The sequence below is a fragment of the Cyphomyrmex costatus genome, unplaced genomic scaffold (genome assembly GCF_001594065.2).
Source record: "Cyphomyrmex costatus isolate MS0001 unplaced genomic scaffold, Ccosl1.0 scaffold474, whole genome shotgun sequence".
Lineage (NCBI taxonomy): Eukaryota > Metazoa > Arthropoda > Insecta > Hymenoptera > Formicidae > Cyphomyrmex > Cyphomyrmex costatus.
The window spans coordinates 1671241-1695128 of NW_017279009.1; the positions used below are offsets into that span (position 1 = coordinate 1671241).

Genomic DNA, 23888 nt, shown 5'->3' on the forward strand with positions numbered 1-23888 from the left:
ATATCCCAAGACTATTATATTTTCTATTAAACAAAGATTCTCGGATGCTGACTTATTCCTAGCTAAGATTTATTTTGGAATTTCCTGTACATTGATGCACAGTATTTCCTGAATTTTTAATGAAATTCTTTTTTAGCGTGTGTTAAATTTGGTTTACTCGAAATATAAACTACAGCGTTTAATTATATTACTTTACAATTAGAATTTCTCAGGTTGTAATTATATGTCTTTCCAAGTTCTTGCTAAGAAAAAGTCATTTTGAAATAATCTTAGAATCTCCATGGTTTAAAGGAAATGCGATAGCTCTAGAACGTGCTGTATATAGGGTGTTCTGAAACAGGAAGGAAGTATATATAAGATAACGATATTCTAAAAGTTATTTTAGTCGGAAGAGCTTTCGTAAACGTATGTTCTAAAGCAAATTATTTCAAAATAATTAAGTAATCTTTAGTTCTTTGGGAAATGTTTACTGTTGTTAGATTATGCACAATACTAAAAGCCTTTTCCCCTCTCCACCTTCACTCTTTTTCTTCCATTTTCCCTCTTTCGTTTTTTCACTTTCTTTCTTCCTTCTTTTTCTTTCCTCTTCTTTCTTATTTTTTAACTTTTTATGAAAATCCTTTCTATGTATAATTGTATCATTTTTTATCAGTCTCTGTTTTTAATCACATTAGTTATATAAATAAAATATTTAATTTTAAAGTTCTAACAACATAAATAATATTATACACATTGTTTTTTTGTAATTACATCGAGAAAAACAATTATTTACGATCGGTTTTGCCAATATAATTTAAAATAGTATTTTTTAAATATATTTTTTTAATATAAAGCATCATTCCACAAAATAGAAAACTTTGCTTTTTAAATGTATTTAAAAAAATTTTTATAATTATAACATTAAAATCCTGTTATAGACTATTCGATAGACAGAAAAATTGGGTGATACTTTTCAGACAGAAAATTTTGGTAGAACGTGTTAGAATACCATATTTGAAACAATAATGAGAATTAAAAAATTGTGAAAAAAGTTTTTATTTTTTTATAAACTTATTTATAGGAATATATTATATATTCAAAATGTTCTATTTTAAATATTTAATTATTAATTAAATTATGTATTTCTTAAATATATACACATATCTTAAATATTCTCTACTAAAAAATGGGCAATACGAAATCAGTTTAACCATGCAAAAACTCTGTTGTGTAAATTAATTATAAAAGAAACTTCTCTTTATTTGTGCTGTGAAACTTTGCTTACCAAAACTTTTTAATTTTAAATATCATCTTTCCAACCTTTCTTTCCTTGAAATATTCTGTATATAAAAAATAGTATTTATTAATTATAAATATCTAATATAGAATACTTTGTATAGAGATTTATAAAATTTATTGTCTATTTGAGTAAAATACAATTTTAATTAATTTCTTTTAATTAGCTATTTTTTTTCAATTAGATTAAACATGTCACCAAAACTTGCGATAGTATAATTCCGAATTATTCTGTTTATACATATGTATACTTCTCTCTATTAATTCCTCTTATTACTTTTCTTACTATTTGACCTTTTATCTAACTTCTATTCTTTCTCTTCGTCTTTTATTGTGCTAGTTCGTTTTAGAAACTACTTTTAAATTTTCTTCTTATTATTCTATCGTTTCCTTCTTTTGACCTTGTTCGAAGCAATTATAAATTAATATTGGTTGGTTAGTACTAAAATTAAATTAATATCTGTTTTACTTACACTATTATATGCAATTGTTTAGAAATATATTTAAATTAAAAAAGTTTGTTATACTGAATTCAATTGTCATGGATATAATATCATGAAAGAGAAAATATTTCGATAAATAAGAAGGCAATACTTGTCGAATCAATGTATGGCTTCGAACTTCGAGCAAGGCGCAGTGACCTTCTCTTCCTCCTGTTATCTCTCTAGTTACCTACTCTATAGCTCTATTCTGTCACCGCATGCCAAACTAGAGGACCCACCGCTCCGGATTGACCCCTCTGCGAAAAAACAACAAAGAGGCCGCCTCCATGCAACATGCAGATGATCCTGGTTGCTGGCGGGTGAGTCCATCATAGAATCCCGACACATACAGCTATACATGCGGCTACACAACACACACATACACATAACAGACATACACGACCGAAGAAACGTATGTATTATACGTATTGGTAGCTTGATTTTCCTGTTATTATTTCCTTTCCCCGTAATATTCATCTTCCTGCCCATTGATTCTCTTTTGGGCCCTTTTTCAGTGCGCATTTAATGTTAAACATGGCTGTTTACTCCAAAAAGAAATTATATTTGACTTAAAAGATTTAATTTTGTATGTGTACTCTCTCTATAAATTGGTTCATGTAGGATGTTTAGAAGAAAATAAAAAAATTATAGAAGCTATATAGATCATTGATTTAGAAACCGTTTAATCCTTGCAAAATTTTATTTATGATACGTTATAAAGATCTTATTTCTTTATGTCACTGTTTCAAGAAACTTGCGAGCTTTGTCAAAGCTTTAATGTTTCAGCGTTTGTGTGACCAATAACTATTTAAATAATTTCATTGTTTGATGTTGCAATCTTCTGCTTTTGATAATGCGATTTTGAAACGTGTTTTTAAGAGAGTGTGTCGACGGGTGGGGCAACACTCCTGGGATCCGCCCTGCCTACAATATTGTATATGATGCAAGGCGTAAAAAGTCCACATGATAAACGATTTTCCAGTTATCACTTGACGTCATGCAATTTTTCCGTTGTATTAATTTATCTTGTATTTCACTAAAAACGAAGACCAAAGCATTAACCATTAAATAGTTCAGCAAAAATTAAGCAGTATTGTATAAAAAAAGAATTATAATTGATTTTAAAAAAGTCTATAAATTTTTCTTATAATTTAATTCTTAGAATTTAACAAATTTTTTAAATTGCAATTTTCAAATGAAAACGTATATTTTAATATTTTTGATCTATTTCAGAATCTTATATTTTGATATTATAATATTAGAATTTTAATTACAATATTTTTAAATTAAATTAAAACATTTTTCTATCTTTGTAGAATTACTTTCTAAATTCATATTCTAGGAGACATGGTAGAGAACATTAGTTCCAAGTATTTAGTTGCAAAGTCGTTCCATTTTGTCTGTTACCAATATGTGGATGATTATTCGCTGGCGCTATTGCTTAATAAATGTTCAACTTTTATTGTTTAAAACAAGATTTATATTGTTTAAAACAAGATTATATTGTTTCACTGTTAAATAATTTTTAACGACTGACATGAGTTTCTAACTATTGACACAACATTTAACATATGAAGATATTTGAAAAATTATGTATTCTTACGAACATTTTGTAATTTTAATGTAACATTGAAAATGACCCGATAAGTGTTGAAACGTCTGGATATTATATTTATGTAGTATTTATTTTGTTTTTCGAATTAAAATTTTTGTTTTACTAAATTGGCTCATTGCCCTTTAACTGTCGAATTTGTTTTATACCTGTAGAGCCTTATTATTAAATTGTTATTTCTAGTGTTTTAAATTGAATAATATCTTGAAATATATATTAAGTTTCCAATTTAAAAATGAATTAATAATTTGAATTAATAATCCGACTAAATATTCTATTACTTTAGATTATTATTATCTCGATACGTATTGTTATAGACAGACAGCGTTACATTTCTAGATAATTCAACTGAAGTTAATTGTTTACGATTAGACAAGATTATTTATCATGCATATTCACGCTTAGTATGTTTTAAATAAAAGCGCGACTAAGGATCAGTGTTGTGACACGCTAATGTTTGAGATTAAAGTAATTAATCCTCCCCTCATGTAACTTATAGGGTTTTTAAGGACTATTAGACACTATCGGTATTTTGATTGTAAATCCTACACTAGATAAATTTAAATCTGTAAAAAATAAATAAAATATTCGATTTCCATAATAAAAGCTCGTTAAAGTTTTGACAAGTTTATCAGAATTAAAAAAAATTTTTTTTATTAATCCGGTACAATAAAAAAAATTGCTTTCTGTCTCTAGAAGACCATACATTATTGCTGACGGAAGAGTTAACATCCGTGTTAGATAGCGGACAGTTAAGGATTGGAATGAATTAAAATAGAATAAAAGAAAAAAAATGAAAGTTGCTATCTTACATTACAAGTATTAATAAAACATATAATGTTTTAAATAAAAATATATGAAGAATACACATTGTTTTTGTTCTCTTAAAATAAATCTTTTAGACACCTGTAGCATTTATGAAATAATACAATATTTACTAATTTCGAATATCTGTCAGAGCAATTTCTAATATTGCATTTGTCGTTTGATCCCATCAGTTAAATTAATAATAAATTAAATGGATATTTTTGGATCAAATATGAGAAATTCATTAGTACTTGTGCTTTCCTATTTTATTTCTACTGCCTCAGCCATATCTGTGTCGATAATGGTAGCCAGGTGCATTCAAATGCAGATTTCATATGTTTTCCTTCACTTATATGTGTTTACATGACATATTTATCCGGTGTTGCTAACCAGCTGTCTGCCACGTGTTATATGTGCACGCATCAATCGAGGCATTTGTTTTGGCTGTCTCATCTATCACAATTTTATTTTATTCGTCATAAAAAAATCTAATAAAAATCATCATAAGAAAATTTTAGAAAGTATTATTATGTTTCATTATTCGATTTACAAAAGTGCATTTTTTAATTATATAATATTCTCAGATGCAAATTTAATTAATAAAATAAATACCTCGACTAATTAATCTTAACTCTTAGAGATATTATTCAGTACTAAATCTTTAATTATTAAGGAAGGAACTTAAATTTTATTTTTATTATACATAATTATAGATATATAAATATGTCAGCAGTTGAAATCGCATGTCTTTTTGTCAGAATAACATAAAGATACATTATATGGTATAAGATTTTCAATGATAAGTGCGTATTTCAAAACTCATTCGAAAAAAATTGATCAAAATGACATTTTTATAATATGGATAATCGAACGCAATACTTAATAAAATTCAATTTATATGTCATTCTGTAGCAATGCGTAAATCGTGCGAAAGTCCACACTCGAACCACCCACGTGTCGTTTTCCGAAGTGGGCCATTCTAATTATCATAATGACGGATCTGCCGAAGTTTTAAGGATTATTATAACTTTGCTCGCGCATCGTGTTAATTAAACTTTCTCTAAAATAAATGTGGTTTGTAATTAAATTACATCTCTTTGCTCGAGACTTCATTTTTCGTCAAAAACAATTTGGCGCAGTAATAACTTACAATATAATTATGAATCAATTAATCAAAGCTTGCTGTTCATACACACATGTTGCTTTTAAAGTTTTATATTAATCTCTTTATAGTGTATATTTTATAATATAATTAATATTATGAATTTTTAGTTATGTTGAATTTTCATGTTTATCATTCAATTGATAATTGTATTGATTAATCACTGTTCTATCCCTTTCTAATACAATAAATTGATTGTACGACGATCATATTAGTGTAAGTAGAACGTTAAAATGTATGAAGATACCAACTTCAACAGAACTATGAACTTAAATGCAGGATACAATTTTTGAAACACACAGACGTATACAAAATGTGCGCACATCATATATTTTTGGAGACAATAACCTCGATCAATAGGTTTGATTGATCGTTTATAACAATCGATTTAATATTTCCGTGGTATCTGGCCTTTTTTGGTTTCTTACTTGAGATCCTCGACAAACTGAAGGACTTTTAAAATCAACTATTACCATTGAGGACAACTAATCGTAAATTTATTTAAGTGAGCATGCACTTACTCTAATGTAGTGAGAATAATTCGAACTATTTCAATAAAGTTTTTTAGTTTTTGTGCAATTACCTTTTATATTGAATACTAAATAATTTACAATATTATATAATGTTTATTTAATATAAATACACATATACATAGAAATTAATTTACCTGCAATCTTAAATATCTTTACTATTAGTTTTCCAAAAGATGATCGCCTCCAAAGACGAGTCACTTTTTCGAGATGGAACTCGAAAATTGCCTGAGAGATGGGAAAAAGTAGTAGCCAGCGATGGACAATACTTTAATTAATCTGTTCATTAATTTTGTTTTGAAATAAATGCATTTTTGAACACAAAAAACGGACCGAACTAATTTGTACTCCCAATATTTTGAATAATAGAAAAAAATAGAAAAACCTATAAACTGATTCTAAGGAAGGTTTATAATGTAATTTGTTTTTTGTGCGCGTAAGGGTACGAAACAAATTTTAAGGACAATTAAATTTTTTAAAAATACGTGATTTTTTTGTGTGTATGTGTATCTGTGAGAAAGAATGTATACATACGTAAGAAGATATTTGGGAAACTTGGGAAAATAAATTTCCAATTGTCTGATTTATCAGCGTATAAGATAAAATAAATAATTCCTAAAAAAAAAAAAATCGCTTAAGTATTTTCCGTTTGTTTTGTTTTTGTATATTCTGTATATTATTTTTAGAATGGCCAGAATGTATACTAATTAGTAAGAAATAATCATGGATGAATGTTGTTTATACTGTGACTTGTCATCCAGAAGTACACCAAAGGGTGCGTTCTATTTGTCACTCGTAACGTTTTAGAGCATTACTTATCCTTGTTTAACATTTACTAAACAACAAGGATCAAATGATTTCATGAACGTTGCGAGCGTCAAGTGGAACGTTCTCGATAAGGCATCATTTTTTTGAAGCACTCTAACGGTCGTTCTTTTAAAAAACGGCGTTAGATTCGTATCCTTACGAAAGTTCCCTCGAGCTCGATTAGAAAATAGGTCACTGGGTGCCGAAATCGATAAACGATCCTACGTATACTGCTGCATGGTAACTGCATTATCGACAATTCTGCGAAGAAAATCCTGACCTTCGCCCGGATGGATGGTGCGACATATCTCTTGGCGGGAAAAGATACACATTGAATATAATATATATATTAAAGCTTTAATAAAGATTCTGCGCACAATGGAGGAAGCATTAGGAATAAAAATAAATGTTAAGATTTTAATGCCTAACAATAATCGTGTATCTCGGTATAATCAGTTTCTAATACGTTGAAATCTTAATACTTATTCCTTTTTCTAACACTTCTTCCATTGTGCGCAGCTCCTAATGTATAATGTAAAATCTCTAATTATAGCAAAAGAATATTTTCTCAAATATTTGTTCTTTAACAACATAAATATAAATTCCTGTACAACTTGTTAATATAATTCCTGTGTATTTGTCATGTAATAGAAGTCTTTTTTAATATTTTCATCACTCGTTCATTCGCGCGCGACTGTGAAACTATCTATAGTTTACCTACCTGTATATACATATCTACCTTGTCCGCCATTCTATAAACATAGTTTATCTTCTCACAAAGGTATCTATATCGGCTATCCATACAAACGTATTTGCTCTGTCTGCATCTGTGTATCTACTTACTGAGGTAACCATTCATGAAGTCGAACTTATGTTGCTACTTGTTGGATACAAGATCTGTTTGTGTAAAAATTTTCTCCCGATTTTATTTAACATAAACGTATCAATACTATAATTTTTATTAACTAAAATTTTATATTTTGCTGATTGGGCTTCTCTGAAAGTAAAAACATCGATGGCAGATATTAAGAAATGGATATCCCGATTATCTTTGTTAATCTACAGATTCGTAACAGTCTTCTCGAAAGCAATATCATCCATCTAGCCGTGAAAGCAAATTTAAGTGCACATTTATTCCACGTCTTGGCATTTGAGATTTGCTCGTTTATCCTTTGAGCATACAGAGAGACGCGACGAGCATCGTTTAACTATGCATAAATATAACTACTTAAGCGTGAAATCGAATTTACGTTTGTATGCATCGTTATATATTCATTCAAGAACGCATTCATTCAAGAATGAACGTAATTTAAAATTTAAATTAATTTTGAGCATACAATGTACCATACTTTCTTTGTGTATAAAATATGACATGGAAATATTGCTATTATATAACGTGATAACATACACTAATCCGCGGAGAGAATTCGAATTAATAATACACTTGACCAGTTTAATTATAGATAGTATTTTTCGGTAATCCGTATACATATAGAACACAAGATATTCGCGTATCCATCGAGTACAAGTGGGCGATGCTTGCATAGCATCAACTTATTCCGAAAGTCTAATTAACGCCGTTGTTTCCTGCTAAACGGTCTCATGCGCGAACTCGCAAACGCGCCTGGCATCCGCATTTCCGCGTTTATTCTTCGAGTCAATGACGACTAGCACACCCACACGACAGATAGCTCTCGCTTGGTTCCGTGGCCGAATTTACGTCATCGCTTATGTTGTTGATCAATAAGGACGCTATTCGATGCGTGTCGCATCTCATAGTGGCCCAATTCCATATTTGGTTAGACGGTAATATCCAATACGACTCGGACAATTGGTTATATACGATCAATTAGGTGTGTGCGACACGTTAGCACGTGAATCATATTTTTGAGACAAAGACAATACGCATACGCGTAAGCATAATAGCAATTTATGTCGATAAAGAAACAAAATAAGAACAGAAAGAATTGAGGAAGATTCATTTTTTTTTATTAAGCGATCTCACACACACACACAAAGATTGCATATATGTCATTCGGAAGCAGAGGCTGACCTTTGACCGTAGTTCGCCCACGTATAGGTGTACTTATTTGCCCTTGGATTTTATATTAAACTATTATTAGTTATCAGTAAGTGTTTAATGGGGTGAATGACGAGAGTTTCGAGATTATAAAATCTATAATAAACGCGTCTACTTTCTATGAACTGCGAAAGACAATTTTAACCTTTATTTCTGCGAATATTTACTTTATCGAATCATAATTCACAATTCCTCGTGCTTTACAATGTAAAATTTTTTATGCTATCTTACTCACGTAATGATTTATATGTAATTCTCGCTTATTTATTTTCACGTGAAACTTAATATTTTAAAGTAATTAAGAGAAAACATAGAAAAGGATAATCGTTGGAAGAAAAATACGCTTGAAATTCCGTTCTTATCAGACTTAATGTATAGCACGCATTAAGTTTGTACGAACCAGACCTCGGTGAAGTTATAGTCGGACTATATCGATATTGGCCGATATTAATAGACGATGGAAATACATGCCGTACTAAATTTATTTGTATCAATAACATCTACTGAAAGCCTGTATTGCTCCGCGTACCGGCGTACGTTGCGGCAATTTGATACTGCTACTTCTTATGCGCGTTATTTGCAAGTTGGATCTATTAATTTTTCTGACACTACTTGCAACAATGATAGTTGGCCTCTAAAATGGCCCAGTTATGGCAATAATAATAATAATAATAAACAATGAAGAACGTTCGTCAAATCACTTTCATACTAATTTGACATTAGTTTTATACTAGTTTAACTTAGTTAGTCATATATTTAGTTTTATATTGAAGCGATAATTACAAAAAAAAGACCGAATTATTCCAGAATCTACTTCATATTTTCAAGGGGGTTTAACATGTACAACTAAACCAATTTATAAGTGATTTACTTGCCGAATTTGAAATTTACATTGTGTTGTCGCTTCCGATTGATCGGCGATACAAACGTCCTGCTTTTTGTGTTTGCTCTTGCCTTTTTCCTTTTCTTTGAATTTCCGCGGAAAACTGGTGTACGTACTTGATTGCCTTTGGTGCACAAGTGCGGAAAGAATATCGAGCTAACGACTCAAGAGGCGCCCTGTGGGTCGCTCCTAAAGGGTAGAAATGGCGTTCGGGATACGGGGATGGAGATCGTTAGTGGGGAGGGCGATTGTGTCGCGGTAGTGGAAGCCACCAGAGTGGACTTAGAAGGATGGCGTGGCACGCGCTTTCAGCAAACTATAAGGCAGCCACGCTGCCGGCCGGTTATCTTCTTGCCACCCTTTACGAGTATCGTCGCGATAGTTATCGGGCGTGCGTTTGTGAGAAGGGATGGTTCACTCGTTGTACGATTAATCCATTTTCTCCCTAATTTCATTCATGTTCGTCTCGTCTGTAACAGTTTCGAATGCAATTGATATATTGTCCAATTCACAAATTAATTATGGTATTTATGGTGAATTTAAGTGAATAGAACAAAAGCAAAGTAAAAAAGCGATAAAAATATTATGAACGCAAGACACAAAGAGCAAAAGATATTCCATCATTCGAAATTAATCTGCAGTAATTGCTTTACACAATATCGCGATGTACACGTCAGAAAAAATAAATAGTTCAGAAAATGGATTAATCTATACAAAATGAAATAATCGCGCACAGATTTTTCTAAGTAAGTGTCTAAGTACATAAGTGTATAAACAGGGTATAAAAAAAGAATGTTGAATTCGTTCGACAATCGTAATTAGGGGTGCATTTGATAGAAAGATCTCATGAAATTGCTCTTCAATGGTGCATAATACAAATAAATCGAATGAAACATTCGTACAAGTGGATTGTTTTGAAAGTGTGCATCGTGCATCGTTCTGGCCTCGGCGATTGTGATTGTCAATTGGTAAAGATTTTGGCTTACTGGTCGAAAATTGAAAACGGACAACACGCAGTTACGACAATAAAGATCTTGGAATATCAACAGTTAGATTAAATTAATAATCCAAAATCACAAGACTCTGGCATCCGCCAGCAATTTTAATGCAAGATTTAAATCATAAATCAGAAATAATTATCAATAGAATAAAGAATATATTTACCTTGCTTACAATATTTTTATAAGTATATAGCTACCTCTCGTACAACATTTATCGTGAAACGAGGACGTTATCGCTCAGATGGCTTTCATTGCGATATTCGATAGCATTGTCGACTGACCAGTTAATAAGCGTTTTGCGCGCTAATTAAAACGGTGACGGCAAAACACGATCCGCAGAATGAATGCGATTTAATGCGAGATTTAATACGAGATCGGCTGATAAATGGTATCGCGCGGTCACGCGATCTACAGTTCTTAAATTTGGACGGCCTTACGTTTTCGTTATCGGATACGGTTCTGTAAACGGACATGCTTGATATGTAATAAGAATAAAGTCCTATAACTTGTTGACCGTAACGCTGATATCTTGTATTACATCGGATCCGTAATTTTGCGCGATCCCCAGCGTTTGATCTCTAATATGCCTTTGTATTAAAACAAGTTTATTATTTTTTTTTTTTAACGAAAAATCCTATATATTTATAGCTTACAGTCACCGGCTTGCAAAGGCAAAACTTCTGCGCCGTTAATTATTTATTAACTTTCAGCGGCCAGAATTCACGGTCGATAACAAAACCCATCATTGATTGACGTATAAATTACAACGACGACATAATAGCAGTTTCAGTTCATCAGATCGGAAAATAAAAGAAAGCGATTGTTATTCACATCGCAAATTAGCTCGAACGTGCGTAAAGAGATTGTAATATGCGCATTGTTTGTCTCATTGTTGCATATGCATTAGCGCAGCGTCGCATACCTTGTTGGAGAATGATAGTGCAATACGGTTAATTCGCTTTACTGAATTCTCATCATATTCGTCTTTCTACAGAGGATATATGGAGTCGAATATACTTTCCTTTTCTGTACAAAATATTTTATAATTTTTGCATTAAAAATAATGAACCTCTTTTTCTGTATATTGAAAGATCAAAAAATTGTACATAATAAATATACTTAATAAAATGACTTCTTCTCTATACTGTATAATTAACAATGCATATTTTTTGTCATGTGTGTACAGAATATTTTCTATAAGAATTGATTGAAAATATATTCACACAAGGTGAACGATTTCACTTAAAAAATAAAATTATCTTCTCCACATTTTCCACAAAAAGAAATATTGACATCGGATTAAATTCTTCTCAAAATTCAACCGTTCAACTTTTGCCTAAAATATATTTTGATGTTATTGATAGTTTCGATTTACGTGTATCGATTTATGGAACATCATGTAGAATTTTCTTTCAAAGCGAAAACTGCCTTCTCTTCGGTGTTTGCCGTTTGTTTATAGAGCACATTCGGATTCTTCAGAGCATGTTACGATTAACAAGAATGCTTCTTCGTTCGACGCTTTTATTCGTATGTAGTGCACTTTGCAATTCAGTGATGTGAATCAGCTAATTGCATCTTGTACTCGAGCGCTTTATATGCGCTAATTTGATGCCAACGATAAACATGGCAATGTGGCCTACGCATTTGCTCATTCAATCTTCTTGAGACAATTTTTTTAATAGTGCATAATCCTTCATTTTTATCCTCTCGTAATTAACGTAAGCTACCGATATCTACTGATATTTTTGTTAAGAAAGCGTGGGTTATCAAAGTTGAAGTTTGGATGGAACGTATGTTAAAGTGCGTGTTGTGGAACGTTCTATAAATGAACGTACAATATTTTTCTCAAGTTAAAGGACAGCTAAAGAAGCTTGCTTTCTTGCTGTTTGCTCCGCTGGAGGTAACCGATTGCAATTTCGCCGTCAATCAGTCGCAACATCGGCATCGCGACTCTACAATTTCCGCGAGCGCGCGCTAGCGATGAAAATGTGTCACGGCCGATCGAACCACGTGTATATGGACGCACAATGGCATAACTTACGTGCCGTTGTACCTGCGATCAAAGTTGATTTAATCGTAAGTGTCCAGCAACCGACTCTCATTAACGCATCGATAATCGATTTTTCGCTGACGCATTCTGAGCGTAATATTTTGTTTATTTAGTTATATAATTATAATTTATTTAATTTACTTTTGTTTAATTCTCTTAATACGTTAAATTAATCGAATAAGGGATAGTAAATTTATCGATTTACAAATTTGAATGTATATGGATTATTTTATCCATTTTCAAATCGCATGAAAACGTTTTAGTCATTCCTATATGAATGAAGATATTTCATCTGGACAATGAAAAAATTATGATGCTTTTAGACGATATGGCAAAATTGTTTTATCGTATCGAGGATAGCGCGCTTTTGTGACCGATCGATAGAAATTCACGTTGTTGCTACAAAAAGAAGCAAGTAGCATCGTAAAATCGTATACTGAATAGTACATCCGAATTGTGAACATCCATTTGCGTTCGGTTTTCTGTCGTTTTCATATTGACATTACGTACTCGCGATTGTTTTTGACGAAATGGAATACCTAGCTGGCGATGGAAAAATCGACTAGTTTTGACTGTTTCTCATAGTGCCCGATCTGTAACATTGTAAACTAAAATTTCGAGTTGAAATTTTAGTTTACAGTAAGTCTATAATTTATTTTGTAAAGAAAAATTAACAGTTATTGATATTTTCTCTCGTATCTCTTTTTTATTTATTATTATCCTGTTTATTGTCCATTCTATTTAGTGACAATGAAATGTTTAAGAATATTTCCTTATTTCAATTTTTGTTGCATGCTCTTTACTTTGTTTCCGCTGATTGTAGCCCAAAGTAGAATAAAAACTTGGGTAGAAATTTTTAATTATATTTGTATAGTATTGTATATTAAAATGATGTTAGCAATAAAGTTTAAAAAATAAAGCGGTCTCGACAAGTGTAGATCGACGTAATGTTGCCAACGTGTCACTACACTATACGTTCGAATAAATTAACAAACGTACAAGTAAGAATGTAGTTTTGATTTTGTTGTGCACACTTTTGGACTTTTCGAATTTTTTAAATTCCTAGATTAATCAACAAAACAAAGAAATCTGTTTAAGAAAATTGCTGGTGGATACTCTCAAAGATAAATAAGTAATAACAGGTTGACATTTGATTTGAGAATTCTTATATTAAAAGTTTGCTCGATGCATTAATGCGAATCTGAGTTTCGAATTTAAATTAGGTGGAATTTGGACTCATCTTTTATGGAAGTACGTATATCGTTTGTCATGTCAGCTCGTTTATATATCCGTCCTGAAAATAAAGATATTTGTACAATCGAGGCGTTCAATGCACGATGATGCTGGAAGGAAATCGGCGCTCATAACGGCGTCCAACAGGAAGATTATGAACCTGATAAGGTTCTCTAGATTGCCAACGCTCGTGGAGACTAAGATATGGCCGCGGTAGCTGGCATTTATGGCATTTCAGAAGAGCGACACATCAGATACTCCGATCATCGACAACGTGACCAAATGTGAGTTTTAGAAAAGGCACGACAGTAATTACAAAGGGAAGCGCTGTATATCAATCAAATTTATATAATACTTAGTTTTTTCTTATATAAATATTTTTATATCTACCAATTCAAAGTGAATTTCGCTGATTATTTATAGGAGACATGATTCTATTATTAAAAAATGGGTCCATTAAGAATTAAAAAAAATTCAGGCATACTTCGAGTAGTGTGGATGAGAGAAGTGGAGATTTTTTTCTTTCAATAAGTAGAGGCTCATGGGGATTGTAAGGGTTAACTCGTACGGGCGTACCCGAACGAGGATCTATAAATATAGGCACCCCTTTGGCGCACCCTCACCTCGACTACGTCAACGTAGGACGGTGGGTACCGCGTTTAAGAATTCATCTCGCGTCGGGAAGAAAACTTCTGCCGTTGTTGCACCGTGCGGACGTCATTTGCGCGCTTTACCTTAAAGACCGCAACAAATATAGCCGCTGTTATAAATATATGAAACTCATATCTCGCGCACAGTTCTTGCTCTGTACTTTAATGCAGGAAAACTCGGAAAACAGTATAAGAGAAGTCATATTGACAGACAGAGGAGTCAATGTGCACATCTATTATGACTATTATCTGCATTTATATAATACTTGAAATTTCATCATGTTAATATTTGTCGAGATAATATTTAAAGAAACAAGATAACATTTAAGAAACATGAAGGCAATAGTTTATTAATATTTTAGTTGACATTTTAAACAATAAAAAATCGAAATTATTGTTGTCTATAGACGTGAGAGAAAATATGTTTCTAACAGAATTCTTAAAGTAATATTGCCAAAATATTACCAAAGTACCAAATTATAAAGGTCATGTTTCTTGTTTTCGGAAAAAGAAGAGGATTTATCGTACTGCAGTGAGTTTGGATTCTTGGCGATAATTAAATCGACACACGACGCGAATAGTAAACACAAATGTAGCGGAAGTAGTGGGTGTTCTATTTATACAGACATAATTTCTTGAGGATAAGTGGAACAGTTCTTAACTCTCTATATGAATATAGGAATAAAATAACACTTGACCGAAAAGCAGTATTCGTATCAATTCAATGTAGCTTAACCCAATCTCGTATTTATGTATATTTGTAACAATGTATTATATAATATCCATAATAAAGAATAAATCTTAATCATATTCCGGCAATAGAAAGGCAAAGGAGGAAGGAAGAAAATAACGGATTAATATCTCTACGCACACGAGATTACAGCAATTGTCCCATCGGTTAGATAATCGATTTCCGATATCAAATTGAGCGGCCTTCGGACACATGCAAGACATAAGCGTGGAATCGTTGCGGTAGTATAAGTTACACAATGTTATACGTTAAAATCGCGAATATTTGCATTATATTCTATTATAAAATAATGTTTGTGATTTATTGACGTTATTCGTAATTTTAAGTACTTTTGTTTCCAATCTGATACAGTTATTATTAAATATGAATCTGAATTTTGTTATCTGCGAAAATTTATGATTTTTTATTTTATTTCTAACTTGTTTGTTGAATTTTCAATATTATCAATATTGACAAAAATATTTCGTGCAAACACCTACTTTCTTTTTCTTTTGGTACCTTATCCCTGCGGGGGTACCATAGAATAGACAAAGATGAGGCTATTCTGACAAAACGAATAATAATCGGTAAAGTTAACGCTGAATACGTGGTCTAGAAATTTTCAAAATTGCCTCTGCTTTCTGTCTCTCAAGATTACGCTTCACACATGCGGTTGGGAAAAACGTGAAGAGAAAGGTCGTGAAGAAATAATCGAGGTCGATTAAAAAAATAAATGTCTAGACTGCCAAATGCACGTGCTGCCCTGGTGAACATGTCATTCGGGAAATACAAATTGCCTCGCTGTTATATTTCAAGCAGCGTAACAATATTTCAATTTGCGGTAATTATTTGTTTCGGAGGAAAATAAAAGGAAGTGTTAATTTTAGATAAGACGAAATTATATCGTTAAAAAATCATGGAGCACGTTTGATTAAATAACTTAAGCGGCGTACTTTTCAAATAATGAATTTTCCAAATTATTTTTTATTCTCTTTGAATTTTTAACTTTTCAATCGTGATGAAAGTTCCATTTTTTTTTTTTTTTTTTTTAGAAAAATGGTATTATTTGTACGTTACTTGTTTGGAATGTTTTATAGATACTGTTCGTAGAGTAAACACACACAATTCATAGTTTTCTCCCGTGTGATTGAAATATACATCGATCCGTGTTGAGGATCACAGTTATTCGCGACGTATTCTCCATGTCTGCATACACCCTCGTTTTCTATTCCTGCTTGTCTATTCCCACCTCTTGTTCTGTAACAACATCACGTATAACTGTATTACCTCCGAATGCATGTTCGTGTATAAAGAGCATTACAAAAATAAAACATCTTTTTTAATATTGAAAGCTATCATTTAAAATTCTAACTCACTGTTTGTAGGAAACACTTTGAATAATTATATCACTTATAAGTTTGTTTCACGCAATTTTACATTTATGGCGATATTACGAAAAATATTTTCAATAAGATCGGACTACGTATCGGACTACTAAACACACACACAATATGTAAAATTATTTTTCAATAAAATAATTTTTAACTAAACGAGGGAAATTGTTTTTGCATTATGTAAAGTTTGATAGAAAATATATGATTGTATTTTTTTTTATTAATGTATCCAACTTTTTCAAATGTATTAGGGAAACTGGTATTAGTCCTATGTATACTAGTTGAACTCAACAAAAACGAATTTGTTAGTTTTATTTTCAATAAAATCTTATCCAACTGTATAAAATATAAATTTTAACATATTCGATTGTTTTATAAAATAAATTTACATATATTGTATTTTGATTTTTAAGTCTCCAATTATAACTAAAAAGCGGAATATATTTGATCTTACCTTCCTCTTTAGTTCTACGCGTTTCGAAAAAATAACACTCGCTTGTTTGTACACTCGTCAGACTCATATTTACACAGTACGCTTCAACTTCCTAGTAATATCCGGTTGAAGTTTGCTCGGCAAATTCGCCGGAAATCGCGGACATCAGCGCCCGATTTCGCTAACGTCTGATTTCGTCTGATTTTAATATTTATTTTTATTTAACATTAGAATTTGCTAAAATAAAATAAGTGTTCATTAAAATAAAAGAATAACTGCGAAGAAATTGAAATCTGTAAATTATTTTTAATATTCGTAAAGTTTGTTAGACAACTATAGTTTTGGCTTTTTCTTTGAAAAATGTTATGTGGATTTAATATATTTTTTTAAAAAGTTTGCAGTATATTTTTATAGATTTGGTTTTTATCAAGTGAGGGAATCGATCTTCGATGATCGGTCAACTTTTTTTAGCATGTTATCGAAACAACTTTACAGTTTGCCTACATAACGCGTGACATAGGGCGACTTGGTATAGTAAAGTCGATAAGAGCAACGAAAATTGACCAGTAGTTGTCGCCATCTCGTAGTAAAACAGTGAATAAAGTCACCCTTAATGGCGAGGTGGAAAAAGTTCGCAGAGTTGCGAGTTTTGTTTATACACATATTATTATCATCCTTTCTTATTTATTATCAGAGATCTTTGTATCAAACTATCGATCGATCAAATGCAGAATTAAAATGTGAAATTTTTGAATGTATCTTGATATCAAAGAAAAAGAACGTAGCGTTGAAAAATCATATATGAACTATAATTTTAATATTAAAAAAACAAACATCGAGAGTCTTTTGTTTTTCTAATATCACTTATTATTCTAAAATATATATTTTTGTTTACAAAATTTTGAAAAATGTCATCTTGAAATTAAAAGAATACGAAAAAATAATTTTTCTACAAAGCAAAACATGTAATAAATAACTTTGTGTAATAATCTCTTGTGTCTTTAATTTCACAGAAATTAGAGAAAACAATGATATAAAAGATAAAGCTTATATAGGTATAAATTCCATTTATTAAACTTGATTCTTTGATTCTAATGTTTTTACGTTTGTCACATGCTATTGAATAAAACCACATTGCATTTAGCACTAAATGAGGATATTAATTATTTGTAGAATTAATTCTTAATTCTAGAAATTGTTTTATATAGTGCTCATTTTAATAAACAATATTTTTTTTAATTAAATACAAAAAAGTTTCATTATGGTCAAAGTGAGATATTAAAAACTAATACATGCATATACAATGTATTTTAAATATATTCTTTTTCTAATTTATTTTTAGAAATAATTATAAATACACGCAATACAAATGTTTGCTGTCCGCGGCAGATACCATATTCATGATATAGAACGTTCATGTGATATTATTAACAAGTAATCTGTTTAATCATTGCAAACAAAGCAATGAGATGAGAATAGTAGCTCATGTATATGCGAATAGAATTATCTGTTATAATTACATTTTAAGAATTTATCTATGATTATTTAAAGTAATTATCATAATATTCTCTGTAATTCGACAATGCGTTCAAAAGTAAATTACATTTTGTTCCAAAAGAATTTCTGAGTACAATTTAAAGCTTGACGCATTTAAATTGCTTTGGTGTGAAGAAGATATGTTATTTAACTTAATTAAGTTAAATTCACATTTGACTGTCTATTCTGCAAGGTTAAAAGAATTAACAATTTTTTACTATGAGAACGGTTAGTAATTCGACACGTGTCATTATACTAGTTCGCACGACACGCCTATGACGTCATTCACCGAATGCGAAATATGGCCGCATTCACGATATGAAATCCACCAAGCGCCATTTATTTAATTTCATGAATTATATATTTTCTATTTCTTTTTTTCTTTTTTTTATAAAAAACATGCAGAAAATTTTTTTACTTCAATTTTTCTATTGATAACATTGATTATTTCAGAATTTTGTTCTTTGAATATCTATTGTTTAGAATAACGTTTAAAGATTTTTAATGTCGATGTAAACATATTAAAAATAATAAGAGAGAAAATATCACGAAGAGAATTTTTTTATTATAAGAATTGTTAAAGAAATGAAAGAAAATGCTTGATTAAGCAAATAGAAAATTTTAGCCAAATTAATAGATATTGAAATTGATCTGGTAAATTAATGCATAAAATGGTAGGTTTAAAAAGATTTAAAATGGTTTTTATTTAGCCTTTTTAAATGAACCTCTTTTACTACTTAATTGTAGTTATTAATTCATGATCAATCAATGAGCGACACCGGACAGAACGTCAATAATTACACTGTTATAACAACGTTATAGTGTATAGTGAGCATACACGTGATTGCTAGGGAACGTGAATCGATGATGGCACTGGAAAATAGCGGCAGCAGTTACGTTGAGGAAAGCCTCTTATGTGGATCTCTGTCGTTACATAAGGAAATAACGTTATGGATTGAGAGAAGAGAACTAGGTACACGTGTATGCAAGAGACAGAGAGAAGGGGTGAAAGAGAGAATGGGAGTGAGAGAGAAAGAGGAGTAAAAGAGGAAGGGGGAAGAAAGAGAGATAGAGAGAATGTGAGAGAGGGAGAGAGTCCATGAAGTGGCGTGTGCGTCATGTCGGATCCATTCACCAGCTTCGGCAAAGATGGGACAAACCAGGTCGCAGGCACAGTTATCTAGGTCAGCTTCTCTACTTCTCACGGTCTCGATGGGAGCGGTTAACTCTAGTTACCATGTGAATACGCCACACGGCATCAATGAAACGTCCAGAATGACCCTGATCCGGCTCGTCGCTAACGAGCTGTTACAGTCATTCGCATGATGCGCGAAAAATTTGAACTAATTTTTAATGTGTGTTACAAAATAATACATAAAACACATATCTATATAAAGATTTGTAATAGACTATGTAATGCAGAACATAATAAGATAGCGGAACGAGTAAGACAGAAAAAAAGGTTTATTTTGTGTGAATATAAATTATTATAATAAAATTCTATTTTTTTAGTACCGTATTATAATGAACGTAACGTCGAAATGTATTGTCGCAAAACAGACTCATAGTTGTTCGTATTATCTCGGCTCGTTTAACCTCCTGTTGCTCAGAATATGGCTCTCTCCGACACCCTTGTCACTAAAGGAGCTCTTATTGAGATCAATCGTCGAGTGTACCCAGTGATACACGTCTTTCCTCATTGTCTTAACGTAAGCGATCCTTAATAGTGAATCTTTGTCTAGCACGAGTTATTGTTCCATTTCTAGAGCTAATAGAGTGTTTTATTAGGATGTTTGTCTAGAGCTAATAGAGTGTTTTACCAGGATATTTGTCGAGACATGACACTTTTGTATAAAATGGAATTAGATTTTAAACGAGAAGAGAGTTATGATAATTGATTTTTTTTACATTTATAATATTGAGTTTTGATCAAAAATAAAGTTTAGCGATGAACATGTCTTTATGATAAGAGACATTAATGTATTTTTATTTTGTGAATTTTATATTGATTTAACGTGACTTAATTTATCGCAGCTTTTTGTGGCTTAATAATAGAATAATATTTTGATATCAATTTTAGCCATACGGAACAAACAGTATGGTTGGCTTACACAGAAATCTGATGATGCCAACCAGATTAAATAGTAAAATACGAAGCAATTATTTATGGTTGCTTGAACCACAGGACAATGATTGAGTGACTTATGTTGCAGCAATGACGATATCTGATTGCTACAATTAGACTGCTTCTTGAATATTGAATTACGAATGTTTGAATAGCAACTGTATTATATTTGCTTGATTTAAATAGAATATTTTGATGTGTGGTATATAAGTCGTTATCACATCTTTTGAATAATTATTGTAAATACAAATATAAATTTAATTTTAATCGTTCTCACTGTTAGTTGGTTCAGATAAATTATGATGATGTTGGGTATACGAATTAATGGTTGCTATAGTTTCAGTAAGATACTAACGAAAAAAAGATTTTATATATTATCAAGATGTTCTTTGTTTGCAATTTTGTATCTCCAGATATAACCTCTTTATCATACCTATATCTTTAAATAATGCTATAAGATACGATAGTTTCAGCGCATTCTTACAACGCTCATAATATAACGAAACGACAAAGTCGAATGAACTTTTCGCGTGCCACTATTAGACACGTATATGTATTTGCATTTGTGTGTAGTAAGCCGTTTTTGGGTTTGCAATTATAAACTGTAATTCAAAATGTTCTCTCTGAGGAAAATTTTACTCGATATAATATAGTATTCATTACGTGTACTATATGGATATTTCCAGTGAAATTTTTCTCGGAGAAAACGTTTTGGAATGTAACCCTGGAAAACAAATATAACTCACTACGCACATTATTTGCAGATATGCGCATATGTGTGCCTAGTTTAATGTGACCGCATATGTACATATTTTTAATTGTACTTATGGTATTGTACTTGGCAGGTCACTTTTGTTTTCTGAATTGCTGCTTTGTAATCATGATGGAATTAAACAAGATGTTGAATTCTCAAAAATGCGCGATATCAAAATAATGGCGACCGCTCATTTTGGTGGTCCCTAAATGTTGTAAAGAATATTTTGCATTTTACTTAATAATTCATTTAATTGATATAAAAAGTAAATATTTTCATATATAAAATATTATTTATGTTATTTTATTATTTCGTACACACACACACACACACACACACACACATATATATATATATATAACATTTTTCATATTTATCGTACAAATTATTAAGTAATGAAAAATATTCTTTACACACATTATACACTTCATATCGCGAAGAAAAAGGAAAACCCCGCTAGTATTTCGGGCCTAAGTGATATTATTTTGTTATTAAATTATATGCATATTCGGGAAAACAACACCTTATCTAATTTCACTTTGCTTTGTAGTATGGCGTCACGATTGACGCAATTATACGGATAGATAGCTTATGGTAAATGATCCCTCAACCAAGTTTTGTTTATCACAACCAGATTATGCGTAACTGCAATGATATAGTTGACACATCAAAGTAAATAAGTCATATCAACTATATACATATTCATCACACAAAGATAATTAGAATGATATAACTATATTGCTTATAAAATATTTCTGATCATGTGAACCGTAATTTTTTTCCGTGCATCTTTGGGACGAAATGACCTGGACGAAATTCCGCAATCCACACGATGTTGGCTCAACTCCACGTCGCGTTGCAGATCATGTTCCGGTGGCCCAAATACGCAGATATTTATCGACGTATCTTAAGTTTCGACCGCGAAATATTGTCGGTGCGTTACAATAGGTTACTCCGTTTCTTTGCATTCATGAAAAATGCAAAGTGAGAGGAATATTTATATTGTAATTATATTTAGCATGTATCTTCCAAATATTTTCTAAAATAATTGAAGAATTAGAATGTATAGAATTACAAAATATATCGTATATTAAAATATACGCACATATACATCACGACATAAAATATTATAAATAGAAGTGCGTCATATTTCTATTCTAAAGTCTGACGCAAATATAGATTGTCTAAAGTGGACTTTAAGTATGAATAATAGCGTAATTTGATCTATAACGTGGCTATTGTGTAGATTAAAGATGAACGCTAATTAATAAACGCAGGAAGAAAACACGAAGAAAAAACAAAAGACTCAAAACTAATAACTAATAAGTATAATAATATATTACTTATATAAAATTAATATTTAATCACAAATATGTACAAATTTATGCAAAATGTATTAGTAAATACACAAATCAAATTAAAATATGCATAATTCAGTACACATTAATTAGATAAATAATATAAATATGTTCAAGAAAATTATTTATAAAATTATTTATTTTATAAGCGTATATATATAAATATAAATGTTATTAAAAATCCATCTAGAGAAAAAACATGCATAAGGGTTAAACTGCTGACAACTTTTCGCAAACGTATGATAAAAATTATCCGCATTTGTTATTGTTGACTGCTCTAATTAATATTGATACAATTGACAGTGATGAGTCATATATTATCTTAATTGTCGTTAATAATAATGAAATAAATAAAAGCTCGCGTTTGATTTAATTTATTTTTTTAATTTTATCCACAAAAATTTTTTCTTTTTCACCTTGTGAGACATATCGAATCTTTGATAATGGTTTTGTTAACAAATTAAGAATTGAAAGTAAAAGTAGAGGGGGGGGGGGAAAGCAAGAGAGTGGCTTCATGCGCCTTCTCTTTTTAGTTAACTCTTTTAATTTTCTCTTGTGCACAAACGGGAAGGAAAATTAATTTTTATAGTCCCTTGTTACTCTCTCAAATAGATGTGTTGCTTTTATTCAAAGTTGACATTGATGTTTCTCACAAAGAATTTCCGGTCGAGTCTTTCTGTCTTTTTTCCTAGCGTTTCATAACTAATAATTAACGTTCGAGTAAAAAAGTTTGAATCATTTGTTTCCAATGGATCATTCAATTATGCATGCTGTAATTTTTATTAACCATCATTAGACGAATATAACAGCATACATATAGTATAGTAAGAATTTATTAAATTAGCTTTCTTGATATTATAATTCAATTATGTTGATTCGTATTAGTATAATGTCTTGATTGTAATGGATTTAACGTATATATAACATAATAAAAAATAATGTAATTGGTTAGTAAGTACAGTATTGTACGTGTGTTTGTGTAGCAT

At 30.9% G+C, this 23888-nt stretch overlaps 1 protein-coding gene across 3 annotated transcripts in view; it reads left to right on the forward strand.

Annotated features, from left to right (window-relative positions):
* The window catches only part of shaker (potassium voltage-gated channel protein Shaker), an 88130-nt gene that overhangs the window by 38442 nt on the left and 25800 nt on the right, over positions 1 to 23888 (forward strand). Inside the window, exon 2 of one of the 3 annotated variants that reach the window (XM_018545105.1) lies at positions 1988 to 2077. The exons of the other annotated variants lie outside the window; for them this stretch is intronic. Within the exon in view, the coding sequence (XP_018400607.1) occupies positions 2052 to 2077 (26 nt within the window). The 5' untranslated portion in view covers positions 1988 to 2051. The remainder of the gene's footprint in view (positions 1 to 1987; positions 2078 to 23888) is intronic. 3 annotated transcript variants of the gene reach the window in all.